Source organism: Trichoderma evansii, assembly GCF_050947405.1.
Source record: "Trichoderma evansii strain SZMC 28006 chromosome Unknown GGI43scaffold_7, whole genome shotgun sequence".
Lineage (NCBI taxonomy): Eukaryota > Fungi > Ascomycota > Sordariomycetes > Hypocreales > Hypocreaceae > Trichoderma > Trichoderma evansii.
Genome location: NW_028145199.1, coordinates 1009102 through 1023724, shown reverse-complemented (window position 1 = coordinate 1023724; position 14623 = coordinate 1009102). Strand labels below are relative to the sequence as shown.

General features: G+C 48.6%; 5 protein-coding genes across 5 annotated transcripts; 3 read left to right on the top strand and 2 right to left on the bottom strand.

The window, feature by feature from the left end:
- Window positions 1-767: 767 nt before the first annotated feature.
- On the top strand, window positions 768-5039 carry GGI43DRAFT_422288 (soluble quino protein glucose/sorbosone dehydrogenase; the record flags this gene model as incomplete). Its single annotated transcript, XM_083208080.1, has 6 exons — window positions 768-2459; window positions 2526-2642; window positions 2936-2956; window positions 3523-3753; window positions 3846-4596; window positions 4657-5039. 6 exons carry the CDS (start codon window positions 768-770, stop codon window positions 5037-5039), a joined length of 3195 nt encoding a protein of 1064 aa, XP_083061775.1.
- A 313-nt stretch (window positions 5040-5352) lies between these two features.
- On the top strand, window positions 5353-6918 carry GGI43DRAFT_350358 (carbon-nitrogen hydrolase family protein). Its single transcript, XM_083202254.1, has 2 exons — window positions 5353-5710; window positions 5841-6918. Exons 1-2 carry the CDS (start codon window positions 5666-5668, stop codon window positions 6705-6707), a joined length of 912 nt encoding a protein of 303 aa, XP_083061774.1. The 5' UTR covers window positions 5353-5665; the 3' UTR covers window positions 6708-6918.
- Window positions 6825-10101, bottom strand: GGI43DRAFT_350387 (TRF2-interacting telomeric protein/Rap1 C terminal domain-containing protein). Its single transcript, XM_083202255.1, has 3 exons — window positions 9577-10101; window positions 9209-9526; window positions 6825-9151 (listed from the first exon to the last, which is right to left on the bottom strand). The coding sequence occupies exons 1-3, from the start codon at window positions 9700-9702 to the stop codon at window positions 7130-7132; spliced, it is 2466 nt and encodes an 821-aa protein (XP_083061773.1). The 5' UTR covers window positions 9703-10101; the 3' UTR covers window positions 6825-7129.
- Window positions 10102-10500: 399 nt separating this feature from the next.
- Window positions 10501-11887, top strand: GGI43DRAFT_422286 (DHHC palmitoyltransferase-domain-containing protein; the record flags this gene model as incomplete). Its single annotated transcript, XM_083208079.1, has 3 exons — window positions 10501-10589; window positions 10661-10814; window positions 10874-11887. The coding sequence occupies 3 exons, from the start codon at window positions 10501-10503 to the stop codon at window positions 11885-11887; spliced, it is 1257 nt and encodes a 418-aa protein (XP_083061772.1).
- A 160-nt stretch (window positions 11888-12047) lies between these two features.
- GGI43DRAFT_350238 (activator of Hsp90 ATPase) lies at window positions 12048-13959 on the bottom strand. Its single transcript, XM_083202253.1, has 6 exons — window positions 13863-13959; window positions 13648-13774; window positions 13137-13420; window positions 12998-13080; window positions 12284-12936; window positions 12048-12227 (listed from the first exon to the last, which is right to left on the bottom strand). The coding sequence occupies exons 3-6, from the start codon at window positions 13357-13359 to the stop codon at window positions 12209-12211; spliced, it is 978 nt and encodes a 325-aa protein (XP_083061771.1). The 5' UTR covers window positions 13360-13420; window positions 13648-13774; window positions 13863-13959; the 3' UTR covers window positions 12048-12208.
- Window positions 13960-14623: the final 664 nt, after the last annotated feature.

Below are 14623 nucleotides of genomic sequence, written 5' to 3'. Positions count from 1 at the left end.
GAGATTATGAATATTTGTCTTGCCCTTGTTCTTCTGCCCCGTTATTCCTGGCATGCTTCTTGCCCATATTGTTTCACATCTGCTTGACCCCCCTCGCGAGTTTCTACCTCTCTTGGTGTATACAGTGGTTTACCATACTATATATTACCTTAGACAGATAATAATTAAATCAATAAAGCCGGAGAAACTCATCTACCATTCAAGAATCGTAATGTACAATATCTGTGATATCAGGTGGCGATATTGCATGTCGATGACATTCTCAGGTACGAATAAACGGGTACCACTCCCCTCTACCTTGCTTGCACAGACTCCGCACTCGGCAGAATGTAGCACAAATGCCTAATAGCAGTAACAAGATCCCACGTCTCTGTCTCTATATATTCCATACAGGGCTCTATTTTCGGATCCTCCCGCACTATTGATTCAGGCTGCTTTGGACTTGCCCAATTCGACGTTTGTCCGGGAATTCGATTATTCTACGGGCTAATACCAGCAGGCTATAAGTCACAGCACTGTCTGGGGCTGCCCCTCTTCTACAGGGCATGGCGCTGCGCCGGCTGGATCCCCCCCTGGAGCCAAGTGGGATCGGCACCGCGGCCGAGACCCTGTGGCTGTCCTTTTACGGCAGCAAATGGCTTGCGGGCTGTCATTCTTTATTTTCCTTCATTCAAAACTACAATCTCTTCGTTTTGCTTGTCTGTGTATTTGTTTTGGTATTTTTGGATTCGTTACACGGACGAGATGAAGAGTTGGATTGATTTACTATGGGGATACAAAATGGTATAAGCTTGCCGCGGAGGGTCACCCGTCTGGTCATCTTCAGTGGCATTCTGCTTGCCGCCTTTACTATCTACTACCTGTCCTCGGACTCTTCTTTCGACCTGTCTCCAGCGAAGTCCCCAGCGAAGTCCACAGATAAGTCCACATACAAGTCCACAGAGAATCCCACGGATAAATACACAGACAAGTCTACAGACAAGTCTACAGACCAGTCTACAGGGCCCGTCTTCGTTCCGAGTTCCTTTGACTGGACGACTGTGAAACAGCATTACCGCGTCGACAGCATCAAGCCGCTACCCACGGACAAACCGAATGCGCTCCCTCGAATCCAGGCGGATGCCAGTGTCTTTAAACGTTCCGCAGTCAACGAGAAGCGCCGCAATGCTGTGCGCGACACCTTCAAGCGCAGCTATGATGCCTACAAGAAGCATGCTTGGATGAGGGACGAGCTCACGCCTGTGTCCGGATCGGCCAAGGACCCGTTTGGCGGCTGGGCCGCGACGCTGGTGGACGCTTTGGATACTATGTGGATTATGGGCTTCAAAGATGAATTCGTCGAGGCTGCTACTGCGGTGGGTGCCCTTGACTGGTCAAAGACGGACTCGACGGCGGCAAACATGTTTGAGACAACAATTCGCCATCTAGGAGGACTGCTGAGCGCCTACGACCTGAGCGGCGAGCAGGTGCTGCTTCGCAAAGCGGTTGAGCTAGGCGAGATGCTGTATATGGGATTTGATACACCTAACAGAATGCCTCCATTCTGGCTCGACTTTGAAAAGGCCAAGAAAGGCAAGCTAATTGCCGGCACGCACGATCCGTCAGCGTCGCCATGCTCGCTGAGCATGGAGTTTACGAGGTTGTCGCAGCTGACGGGTGACAGCAAGTTCTACGATGCGACTGATCGCATAACTCGCTTTTTGGAGAGGACGCAGAACGACACGAAACTGCCAGGCATGTGGCCGGTGAATATCAACTTCCAGTGGGAAACGGTCAGCGATAGCAGCTTTTCTCTCGGCGCGCTGGCAGATTCGTTGTACGAGTATCTGCCCAAGATGCACGCGCTGCTGGGAGGCGTAGACGAGTCCTACGAGAAGATGTACCGCGGGGCTATGGACGCGGCGGTGCAGAATCTCCTATTCAGGCCCATGCTGCCGGACCTCGACGACATTCTCTTCAGCGGCGAATTCCGAGCCGCCACGTCGTACGGTGGCCTTGAGGCCGACAGCCAGCACCTCACGTGCTTCGTCGGGGGGATGTTCGCCGTCGGGGGCAGGCTCTTCAAGATCGATGAGCACGTCAGCATCGGCGAGCGCCTGGCGCGCGGGTGCGGCTGGGCGTATGGCCAGTTCCCCACGGGAATCATGCCCGAGATCTTCGGCATGGTGCCGTGCAAGTCGCTGGACAAGTGCGAGTGGGACGAGGAGCGCTGGGAGCGGCTGGGAAGCAATAATCTGCCCAAGGGATTCACGCACGCGCGAGACAAACGCTATATCTTGCGTCCTGAGGCGATTGAGAGCTTGTTTGTGCTGTACCGCGTTACGGGCAAGACAGATTTACAGGATATTGCGTGGAACATGTTTGAGGCCATCATAAAGGCGACGGAGACGGACCTTGCGAACTCGGCGATAGATGATGTTACTGTTTCTGGGCCGACGAGGAAGGTTGATTCGATGGAGGTGAGTACAGATTACAAAGGTATCATTGCATTATTGAGCAAAGAGCTAATAATTTTATCATTCTAGAGCTTCTGGATGGCCGAGACACTAAAGTACTTCTATTTAATCTTCTCGCCCCCTGACGTGATTAGCTTGGATGAGTATGTGCTGAACACGGAGGCGCATCCTCTGAAGAGGCCGGTGGTAGGGTAGAGGAAGAGGACGGTGGAGAGGTGATTTGATTCGAAGAGGGGAACAAACAAACGATATACCAGTGGAATCATCAATGCTACTCTTTGGAGAAGAGATTAAAAATGAGGAGGCGTCTTGGATATTTCTCGGCATTTAGTTGTCTTTCTATACCATGTTGATACGGAGTGAGACATGAATATCATCTCCGTCTTGTGCTGAAGCTGAAGCTGGCCTTTGTTTGACAAAAGTCATTAACAGTTGCGTTGAAATGCTTATCATCGCTCTTCTGGCGACTGGATTTGGAGTCCATAATCTATTCTTATAAAGCAAGTCACATGGGGCAAAAACGGTATGTGATTCAAGGCACATAGATCCCCTTTAGTCGCATTCTGTCACTTTTCACGTATCAAAAGTTAATAGCCATGCTGCAACTCTATTTAGCCCATTTCTGGGGTGAAACCCCCACTCTGCCAGCGGCTATTCAGCGATCCGCAAAGCTTGGCATTGACAAGTTCAAATTGTCTCCCTGTGTTTGGCCACCGCAACGATGACCTCACTAGCATACCTGCCAATATGCCATACGAATGATGCAATACTTTTAGACATAAAAAAGGAAGGCTCGGTAACTAATTTTGCAGCTGCCTCTTTTGGTCTGAAGGGATCTCTCTATATATAAATACTGTATTTTAAACTTCATGGCCCTTAGGAATCATCTTCATAAGCTTAAAACTCTATTTGCTGCTGGAGTTTCAACCAGCGCCCCATCCTTGAGCTAGACAAATCGTAACCCACAAACAGTCAGCTGGTCATGATGACGGGTCATATTGCTCTTACAGCGACATTATCGTCGTTATCGCTACTATTGCTGCAGTTCGGGATTGCTACCGCGCAGTCCTGCTCCAACAAGCTCAGTGTCACGTACCCCGCGCCAGTGCCGGCGAGTGGCTGGCAGTTCCGCCTCATTGCGAATGGCTTTACGAGGCCGCGCGGCATTGCGTTTGACAACGATGGAGGGCTTTTGGTTGTGGAATCGGGAGCTGGATTGACCCATTTGACGCTGAATGATGAGGGAGGAACGTGCTTGACTGTGAAGAGTAAGAAGAGGCTGATTTCGGATAAGAATGTAAGTTTTTTGTATGATTGTATGAGATGTGAAGCTGCAGTATGAAAATGATGAAATGAAAAGATGCAAACTGACAGATGAGTAAACACCAGCTCAACCATGGACTTGCTCTCTCAAGCGATGGCAAGACCATCTATGTCTCGTCGCCCGAAAGCGTCTTCTCCTTTGCCTACGACAGCCAAGCCGTCTCAGTTGATCTCTCTTCCAATCTCACCCTCGTCACTAACATGAGCAACTCGGATCACACCACGCGCACGCTTCTCGTATCCAAGAAACAGCCAGACACTCTACTCGTCTCCCGCGGCAGCAACTCCAACCAGGACTTGGACGCTGCCAACATCACTAGTGGACACTCGCAGATTCGTAGCTATAACATTACGCAGATAAGCAAAGGGGATAAACCGTTCGACTTTCTCGATGGCCATATTCTTGGCTGGGGCTTGAGGAATTCCGTTGGCGTGGTTGAGCATCCTTCTACGGGGGGTATCTGGTCTGTAGAGAATTCTGTCGATGAGCTAGAGCGCCAGGGTAAGGATATACACGAGAACAATCCTGGAGAAGAGCTCAACTACCATGGCACCTTGGGCTCCAGTGATCATCAGGGGGGCAACTATGGCTATCCGTACTGCTACACTGTCTGGTCAACGTCAGGTTTTCCTGACTTGGGAAATCTCGAAGTCGGAGACCAGTTTGCCGATGACGATGCTCCGTCTAATGTTACAGACACGACTTGTAACACCGATCATGTCCCTCCTCGCATTGCTTTCCAAGCTCATTCAGCTCCTTTGGACATTAAATTCAATTCTAACGCTTCAGAAGCTTTTATCACCTTCCATGGTAGTTGTAAGTCTTGCCTTGAAGTTGAGAATAGTGGGCACATGAGAAACATTAACACAATGAAAGGGAATCGAGACGATCCCACAGGCTATCGCATCGTCTCCGTCGCCTTCGACTCCGATGGCCAGCCTACTGCTCTGCAGAACAGCACTGACGCCGTTACTGATGTCATTACCAATGCAAATCTTACCAATTGTCCCGACAAGTGCTTCCGCCCCGTGGGCCTAGCATGGGACTCGACTGGCAGACTGTGGTTCTCGTCGGATGCCACCGGAGAGGTGTTTGTCCTTGAACAAAACAACAGTAGCAGTAATGGGACTAGCGGCAGCGGCTCAGGTGGTTCTTCTTCTGGGGGAAGCGATAATGCTGGGAATAAATTGATCTTGGAGAAGCCTGGTGTTGTGGCAGTTGCTCAGGCGGTGGTATTAGCTGGGTTGCTGCTTGCTTAAAGAGGAATGATTTATTACGCCTTTTACGTATTTTATGTCGAATTGTATTTAGTTACTCAGCTGTTTCATGGTGATTGCCAATACTGACTTACCAATCTCAGCTTTTATTATGCAGCTACATACAGTCACTGCCGCAAGATGGGCTATTCGTATTATCAATCCATTTCTGAAGCTGTTTTGACGATAGCTACCTACTCATCCATACCTGCGCTACTCGGATCTCTTAGCATTCCAGAAATGGCGCACCTAATCTGGGGAAAAAAGATCAGGTGCCCGCTGAATCTGACTTGAAATGTCATTAGTCGGGGTTTAGACACCAGAAACGCCTCCAAGACGACCGGATAGCAGACACCGGCCCGGATCCGGGCCCGCCTCCGCAGCGCCCATATGTCATCTTGCGCACCGGTTTTCGGTGGCCAATTCCGGGGGACTGAGGGGAAAAAGTTGGGGCTCGAGGCCCATAACTCTCGGAGACGCGCATATATAACTTTGCCCTTTTTCTCCTGGTCACGCTGCAGAGGGGTTTGAAAGGATTCATATTGATTTTTTTTTTTTGACTTTGTAGAATATACTGCAGCATTATTAGCCTCTTTTTTTCTTTTTATTCTCACACACACACAGACAAAATGGCGTCAAATTTGAAGATTGCGCTTATTCAGCTTTACTCCAAGGTGAGTCTGCTTTCCCGCCTTTCTTCACCTTTGGCACTACCAACAACCCCTGCTCCTCTCCCCTGCTCTTAGCCTTCAACACCTCTTATACACCAGAGACTGACAATTTGCTTTCAAATGGGTTGAATAGCCCCTCGACATTCCCGGCAACTTTGCCCGCGCAGAGTCCTACATCCGCAAAGCCGCCTCCCAGGGCGCAAACCTCGCCGTCCTCCCCGAATACCACCTCTCCTCATGGAAGCCCGACTCTGAGATCCTCCTCGCCGAGGCCAAGAAGCAGACGCCGTACCTTGCGAAATACCAGGCTCTCGCTAAGGAGCTCAACATTGCCATCGTTCCCGGAACGATTCTAGAGCCACTCCCCACCGCCGAGGGCGAATCGACAGAGGGCGTCGCGAATGCCGCATACTTTATTGGCCCGGACGGCGCTGTGCTGGGCCGCTACCAGAAGAAGAACCTGTGGCACCCGGAGAGACCGCTCTTGACGGCCGATGCGCTGACGCCGCACACGGCCTTTGATACCCCCTTTGGCCGCGTTGGTTTGATCATCTGCTGGGACTTGGCCTTCCCCGAGGCGTGCCGCGCGCTGGCCGCCGACGGAGCCAAGTACATCATCTGCCCGACCTTCTGGCTGAACAGCGACGGAGGCGACATTGGCGCAGATGTGAACCCAGACTGCGAGCGGCTGTTCTTGGAGAACGTAGCTGTTGCTCGAGCCTTTGAGAACACATGTGCGTTTGTCTTCAACAACACCGGCTCGCCGCTGGGAACTGCGGCCACCGCCAAAGACGATGAGGGCACCGAGTTCATTGGCCTGTCGCAGGTGGCGATGCCGCTGCAGGGCGCGCTGGGCAAGTTGGGCGCGGAGGAGGGTATGAGCCTTGTGGATGTTGAGGGCAAGGTTTTGGATATCGCGGAGGAGGTGTACAAGGTGAGGGCGGATATTGCCTTGGAGGGGTATCACTATGCGCACACTCTGAAGAATCTCGCGAAGTAAAACGAGGTTGGAGGAGATCAATGATACCTAAGTAAATTATATTGCTATACTTTGTACATAATAGTATATATCTCTACATGGGATCATACAACAATCGAAATAAAGTAAAAGAAGGAAATTAACAAAATTCCATATTGCAAATGCTTTTGCCGATCGCTCGCTTCGCCTCGCCTTGGTTAAACTCCACAGCTCGCGTCATCAAGTAAGATATTGAAGCCATTTTCCATTCCCGTTTCCATTTCCAACCTCTCTTTGGCGAAAGAAATACAAATCATCGTTCATTAGTTGACTCATGACAATATTATATATAAGAAGAAAAGTTCGCAGAGAAAGAGAAGCAAAGGGGACATTATTATGCCGTGCTTCAAAGTTCAAAGTAGTATAAAATTCAGCGCTCCCTCTCGCTCCCCTAAACTCTCGTCCTATCTTCGTATCTTCTTTCCTCCCTTCTTGGCAATCTCTTGATGAATCTCTATCCGAAGTTCAACCCCCGACTTGGTATGTTTGTACAAGAGCTGATCCAGCATTCTTTTCGCTTTCGCTTTGCGCCGTTGCAGTTCGCTCGAGTCCTCAGCCGCGGGCTCCAGGTTTCCAATATGGCCAATGTATTTAAGCTTCTCGTCATCACGGTACGTCCATATGCCTTGTACGTCTGTGGGGATCTCTTCTCCGTTTTCGAGGCTCTTCAGAACTTTTTCCATGAGAACCCCAGGAATCCAGCTCGTCCGATGCATGGCCTCGAAGATAATATCGTCAGAGTAGCCCGCTTCGCGATAGTGCTTTGTCCATTTGTGGAATTCCTTTGTTTTCCAATTCTCCTCTTCAGTTTGCTGCTGTTCTTCTGGACCCTCTTCTTCCTGTATGCTTTCTTCCTGTTGTTGCTCTTGTTCCTGCAGTCGCCTCCTTTCGTGAGGATGCATCGTCTGGGGTTCCTGAAACGACGATGGTAGTGAGCGCTTTTTAGAACGAGGTTTAGTCGGAGTAGATGTAGATGGCTCTTCTTCCATTATAGTTTCAAGCCCCCTATCGTTGAAATGGTAGCCAGAACTTCGAGCTTGATGATGGCGAGTTGGCGTCTCTTTATCACCGTGTTCGGGGCTCGCAACTGAATCACTCTCGCTTCGTAATTGTTGAGAAGGAGTGTTATCAGCCGGCTCCTCCGGTGACCACTGTCTCTGGCGAAGTATCATCGGTGACCTGTGCTGGGAGTCTTCCCCCTGCGTCCGGTCGTCGTCCACTATACTACCTAAATGTCCCAGTGCTGATGCTGGTGCGGATACTCGTCTCCTGGTCTTCTTCCTGCCCTCAGGTGTTACTGGAATAGTAGCCTCTATTGTGCGCCTCCGTTTGGATATATTTTCTGGGGTTAGAGATTGTCCATCTGATAGCCTTTTTCTCGCTTTTGCTTTGCCACTTCCACTCCGTGAAGGCGTTCCGTCGTTTCGCTGCGAGGCCTCTGCTGCAGCTTCTCCAGTCGATACAACAATTTCTTCGCCTTCTTCGCTATCCTCGTCGAGGGCACCTTCAAAGCTCAACATTGCCTCTACAAACCCTGCGATGTGACGATGGTAGCTCGTCTGTAACAAAGTGGCGATGATCTCTTTGCTTTGAGCGCGGCTGAAGCCCACATACTGCGCTACCCGTCTCCAATCCACCTCCTCTAGCGGTAGAGATTGCGTACTTACTGCTTGAAACAAATCCCATAGGTCAATCCTCTTATCCCTAATAACACACTGCTTTTCAAGCTCCCTGTCGTTTGCTTCGCAGTAGTCTTGAAGATCGCTGTAGAACTGGTCTCTTTCTGTAAAGGAAGACAAATTTCTGTCAAATCCGGTCTCATCTTCAGCGCCTCCCCCTTCCTCTTCCTCTTCTTCTGCTTCTTCTGCTTCTGCTTCTTCTTCCTCCCCCTCATCCTCATCCTCCTCTACGTTTTCTTCTTCAACGACTTCTTCGGCATTTTCTCCACCTTCTTCTTCTTGACCGCCTTCTGATTCTACCTCGCTGTCTTCAACTCGCTCTTGTTCTTGCTCTTCACCAGTAGGTGCATCGTGATAAGGGGTTGAATCCTTTTCAGTGCCATCGCCATTCTGCTCAGAGGCAACTTCGTCCGCAGTACTCTTCGCATTCAGATTCTCAGATGATGTCGTCTCTTGGCGCTGAACTGTATCGCGTCTGGCGGCTCTGGTGGCTCTGGGCGAAGGCTCAGCTCGACGCCGAGCATTTTCGTCACTCCTACCAGCAACATCACGGGTCTGTTGTGGCGGCTGTGGCGGCTGTGGCCAATCCTCTCTTTCGTGTCTCCTAATGATATGCCTCGCTGTTATCGGTGCATTGTCCACGTCCAAGTTGGCCATCCTTGCCAATCGGTCAATGTCATGGTTAGATCTCAGCGATAATATTTTTACCCATCGATTTCTCCATGATTGCCAAGTATGCTGGGGGTGCTAAAGACAATTAGTTTCTTTTCTTTAAGACTTGTGATATGGAGGACGCAAGCATACTTCGGTTTCCATATCCTGATACATTTTATTCCCAGCCGTGTGGATTCCTTGTTGAAGTACGTGCTTGGCAAGAATGGCATCATCGAGCTGTGTAAAAGGTGTACGAGTTTTTCTGGCGCGAGAACCCGTGAGCACTGACCGAGGCTGGTTGGGGGGAGGCCCATTCAGGTATTTGTCTTCAACTTGAACAATACCAGCCTTTACCGACTCCGTAATGTATTTCCAAGAATATGATCCCAGGGGCACATCTTTCCTTGCATGGTCTGCGATGAGCATGTCTGCGTCCTTCTCCAAGGGGACGACAGTGCCCGAGTTATTCTGGGAAGAGTTAGCAGCCGTTATACAATATGATACAATTCTCAGCGTACCTGAATATTATCGATAATCCAATCTCTTGAGGGAACCCAGCGGGAAACCCAAAATTTCATGCCCTCAAAGATGTTGCCGCCTCCTGCAGCACCTGACACCCCATCGTATGTAATGTGAGATGCCATCGTTTTGATTGCTCTGTAGCAACTATTTTCACTCGTAATTATTATGTCGTAAAATTAAGAGCTTCAATACTTCGTCGTACAAATCTCATAGGCAAAGACCTCATCAATGCTCATTGAAATAGCAGTTTTCGTCGCGGTAACAACAAACGTCATTCGAGGGCGAAGTAGGTGAGTGAGACGGAAAAGCCGTTCAGCAATTGAACAAAGCAAAGGTGAAACACGGTTGGAATATGCCGTTAATATCGCTTCGCGGGCGTGAATCCAATACCAGTATCCGCCATGAATAAATCCCACACCTTTTTTCCCTCTTTTTCTAGGTAATTTCGTTCATTCGTAAATTCAAACTCATTCACACAACTTGCATGAGATGCAGACGCGTGGTGAGGGTCGCGGGATCACGTGATCTCGATTCCAGATACGCATCTGCTTGCCGGCTGCTATCGGGGGCCTAGGCGAATAAAAGGAAATTTCGGGATATAAGAATAATATGGTAAACACTAACCCAAGACTTGGGATGACATCAGCTTCTGCAGGTGGTGACAGCTGTCTCAGCCACAATTCTTCCCCTTCACTGTTTCTTCATTTCGGTTATTCAGCGCGCAGCAGTATACGAGCTTCGCACGCCTTCTTTTTCTTCCTCTTCTTTTTCCTTTTTTCGAGACACAGGCTCACATGCATCAGCGGGTTTAGTCTTCCGAATAGATTTCAAACCATATATACGGAAAGTGTTTTTCTGTCACGAGATATATTTCTCTGTTGGGTCATGATAAACATAAGGTGCATGATCTGTCCGTCAAAATGGACGCTTTGAAGAAGGTTATTCTTATAATCTTAGCCATATCCTTTATGGTGTTTGTGACCTTTTTCGGTAGACTACCAGCTCTAAGGTAAGTGGAGAAGAATAACTCCGAGATATCTCACCGCAAGAGGAATTTATATAAACAGCGGCAATTCATAGGAAAACGCCCATCGCTTGGTTATATCGACTGATATGGGTTCACTTCCCCAACCTGGTGACAAGTATTGACCAGAAACTCACCTCTGGGAGAGTAACCGGATCACTAGTATGGTTATTTAATCGTCTCATGTATGATCGCCATCCTACGATTGTGGTATGTTGTTGCAGAATTTCCCTTCAATATGCTCCGTCACTTACACGCAGGCTTTCAAGATCTTCTTTTTATTGATCATGACCGTATCCGAGTACTTGTATCTTCCTCAGATCTGGCCCAAGATCAGTCTCTTCACCAAGTCTACTGTTCTCGTCACGGTCGTCGTACCCTACGTACTCCTTTATCTCGCTTGCGCCGCAGATCCAGGTTACATCACTCGTGAGAATCATGCTTACCACATGTCTCTCTACCCCTATGATCACGCCCTCTTTCATCCTGGCAATGAATGCCGCACTTGTCGATTCATCAAGCCCCCACGTTCCAAGCACTGCGATGTATGCAAGCGCTGTATCGCCAGGGCCGATCATCATTGCGTTTTCATCAACTCCTGCGTCGGGTACGGTAACCACCACTGGTTCCTTCTCCTCCTTGTGTCGGAATGTGTTTTGAGCAGTTATGGTGGCATCTTGGGCCTCTATATCCTAAAGGCGAAAATTAAGGCAATATATCCGATGTGGTCTCTTTGGCCTCCCAAAGATATGGACTTCAACAAGTACTTTGCTATCTGGGGCGTGGGTCTCCACGGCGACATACGCGTTGGTGCTTCCACTCTCCTCGCGATCCTCATATCTCCTCTGATATGGGGACTTACCATCTATACTATCTTCCTTATCTACTGCGGCACCACGACCAACGAGTCAATGAAGTGGACTGATCTCAAGGAAGATATGCGCGATGGCTATGCCTTTCGCCGTCCTTTAGCACCCAATCGACTCTTGAGCAAGCAGTGGGAGCCTCCTAGTCCTCGGTGGCCCTCGTCTCCGGAGTGCATCATAATGACGACCCTAGACGGACAACCACCGAACATTGAAAAGAAATTTCCCGGTGAGGGCCAGTGGGAACATGTATGGGATCTGAAAGACGTTGAAAATATATATGACCTCGGGTTCTGGCACAACATGGGCGATGTTTTCGTATCCAACTACGAACCTGGCGATGAAGCAAACGAGCCCCTTGCTGAGCGCCGACCGCGAGGAAGGAGTATATCTACAAAGCTTGGGCACCCTCAGTGAATAAATGTTGTTACAACATGACTACACACGGTTTTAGATGTATTTAATAATTTATAACAAAAGAACCACACCTCTCGGCGATTTCACAATGGCACTTGACGTTTATAATATTTCTTCTACAAGATGCAAGACTTAAATATGTTTATCATCATTCATGTTCATCGTATCTACACGCATCTGGGGCTTGCGTAGGCCCTTCAAGACTAGTTAAATATATACCCGTGGCAGAGACGCCAACCCCATGTCTTTACCCTCATCTAAAGCGCTTTAATTGAGAGAGAAATATTATAGAAAACCATTTCCAATGAGTCCATTTGGCGATTACAGAATGGTGCCAAATCTATTCAGGAACATTAGCATATTGCTTAAAACACTTGTATAGCATGTTAGACTTACCCAAAAGTTTGCTTGATGCTTCGGACGTAATATTCGCCCCAGTTTCTCTTTGTGACGTCTTCCTGGCCGACAGGGACACCCTCCCAGGTGACACGCATGACGGTGACGTGGTCGATATCGTTCTGATCAAACTCAATGTTGAGCGTTGAGTAGTGACCAGCCGGCCACTGGTTCAGCCGCCAGGTTTGGACAATCTTCTTGGGCTTTTCCAGCTCAAGGTACTCTCCAGAAACGTTGCCATCAAACAGCTCAAACTTGCCGCCCTTCTTTGCTCCCTCGAACAGCTTTGGAGGCGCGCGAGTAAAGGCAGCCAACCGCTGAGGGTCAACGAAGGTTTCATACATCTCTTCAGCAGTAGTTCGGAACTCCTGGTCGTCACGCACTGTTACCGTGTTGACAGCACTAGAGCTGCTTACTTGAGAAGTTGTGGCTTGAGCTGCAGGCTTTGATGAAGCTTGGGGAAGTGTTCTCGGGGTGGAGAACCCGCTAGATGGGTTGGAGCCAGGTGCGTGCTGGATATCCTTTCCATGCTCGGTAATCAATGCACCAGCAAGTTTCTGGAACTCCTTTCGGAGCTGAGGAACGAGCTTTGATCGAACAAGATCTTTGACAGGTTGCTTCTCCTTTGATTCTGAGAAGATGTCAATCTCAAACTAAAGGCACAGTTAGAAATCTAAAACAAGAAAATTAATGAACAGGGACACCTATACATACCACATATTCGTCCTCTTCTGTATCGTGAGCGATCTCGGGGATAGTAATGTTACCGGAGACCTCCTCGATCTCGGCAGTGGACCCTGTGGGGAGAATCAGCCCCAGACGCTCTCATCCTGAACGTTGAGGTCTACCATACCGGAGTACTCCAGCACTAGCTTCACATCAAAAATTGTGATGACTTTTCCCTTGCGCTGGCTGACGTCGACATCGCCAGACATGCTCTGGATCTTGGTGATCTTGGCCTTGACGTCTCCGTTTTCAGCTTCAAGCTTGGTCAGGTTTTCACCGAACCAATCTTTTGCCCAGCCAGACGCATCCTTGTTCACCCAGTGCCAGTTGTTGGGGTTGTGCAGAACCATTTTGAAAAGATGGGTTCGGAAATTAAAATTTTAACTGGTCGTCCGCACAGCGGATAGAGTCCTGTTCAGTCCAATGGTTAGCATCAATGGTAGCCACGGTCTGAGCAGAAGAACAAGCAAAATTGATTGGCAAATGAATAATCAGAAGTGGTCATAGACCACAGCATTTTGGTCATCAATGAAGGGAGTACAAGTCACTCTATGACTGGTGCCAGCTGGTATCTCATCATGTAGGGGAATGCGCAATCGTGGTGGACAATAGTGTGGGAAGACTCGGGTCTAACGTACCGTATTGAAAAGAATATATGTGGTATTGGGAAAAATTCAGGTGATGGTTTGAAGCAGAGAAAGAGAGAATTGGCGGGCTGCTTGGAGAAAAAGGAAGAGAGGGAAGAGACAAAAGCTTCAGAATGCTCTAGAATTTTATGAGCCTCGTCCCCACAAAGTGGATTCAATTGGCTGGCCAATGTAGCCTCACATATTTTCGATTACATAATACGCACAGAATATTGTAACCTCAGGCACAGACAGCGACCTCAGAAACAATCGGAGGGAAGTCCCAGTACCGTATGAACGACTAGGAGAGAGGAGGTATAGTCGATATAACGAAGCTAGTTTAAGAGAAAGCACATCCATTATCTCATGCGCTTCTACAGATTTGGTTACAGGGAGCTGTCAATTTACCATCTTCGTAGGGAGCAGCTCCGATTGGCGCAAGAGCTTCATTGTAGGAAAAAAAGACGTGAAAATGATATCCGAAGTATCCGATATAAACCCGCAGCTTTGCCAAATAAGTGGGTCATGAAGCTGAGTAGCCTTTTGACAATAAGGTTTCGAAGACCAAAAGTCATGATAATCAGAGTAATATTTAGCTCTTATTAGCTTATTAGTGCTAATATGGTGCTGAAGCATTTCTGATCTAAGCTAGTAGTATACTATTAGCTAGCATCAGCAGTAGTTTTGCGATCTATCCAGATGCTGTAGCCACATGGGGATATTGCACTACATGCACTCCGTACTCTTGCCGTTTATGGCGTTTTGCTATGCTATTATCATCCTGAGTGGTATCCTCTGTATGTAAGCGGAACATTAGATATAAATATTTTAGCATATTACATTATTACTACCACCAACGGCGCCTGTCTCCACCTGATTGCTGCTTGTAAAATGAATTTTCGGCGATTTATATGCTATACTTGCCTACCAGGTAGCCAAGGCACATGCATCTGCCATGTCACTATCACGCTGCTGTCTGTATTGTTAT

What these genes read in the sequence shown, in the direction of transcription:
- GGI43DRAFT_350387 (XM_083202255.1), bottom strand. Translation starts at nt 9,702, where the DNA reads ATGGCATCTCACATTACATACGATGGGGTGTCAGGTGCTGCAGGAGGC. An exon ending in GGATTATCGATAATATTCAG is followed by an intron (nt 9,527 to 9,576) that starts GTACGCTGAGAA and finishes AACTCTTCCCAG; the next exon opens with AATAACTCGGGCACTGTCGT. An exon ending in ATCAGGATATGGAAACCGAA is followed by an intron (nt 9,152 to 9,208) that starts GTATGCTTGCGT and finishes AATTGTCTTTAG; the next exon opens with CACCCCCAGCATACTTGGCA.
- GGI43DRAFT_350238 (XM_083202253.1), bottom strand. Translation starts at nt 13,359, where the DNA reads ATGGTTCTGCACAACCCCAACAACTGGCACTGGGTGAACAAGGATGCG. An exon ending in GCTAGTGCTGGAGTACTCCG is followed by an intron (nt 13,081 to 13,136) that starts GTATGGTAGACC and finishes TTCTCCCCACAG; the next exon opens with GGTCCACTGCCGAGATCGAG. An exon ending in CAGAAGAGGACGAATATGTG is followed by an intron (nt 12,937 to 12,997) that starts GTATGTATAGGT and finishes CTGTGCCTTTAG; the next exon opens with TTTGAGATTGACATCTTCTC.
- GGI43DRAFT_350358 (XM_083202254.1), top strand. Translation starts at nt 5,666, where the DNA reads ATGGCGTCAAATTTGAAGATTGCGCTTATTCAGCTTTACTCCAAG. An exon ending in TTATTCAGCTTTACTCCAAG is followed by an intron (nt 5,711 to 5,840) that starts GTGAGTCTGCTT and finishes TGGGTTGAATAG; the next exon opens with CCCCTCGACATTCCCGGCAA.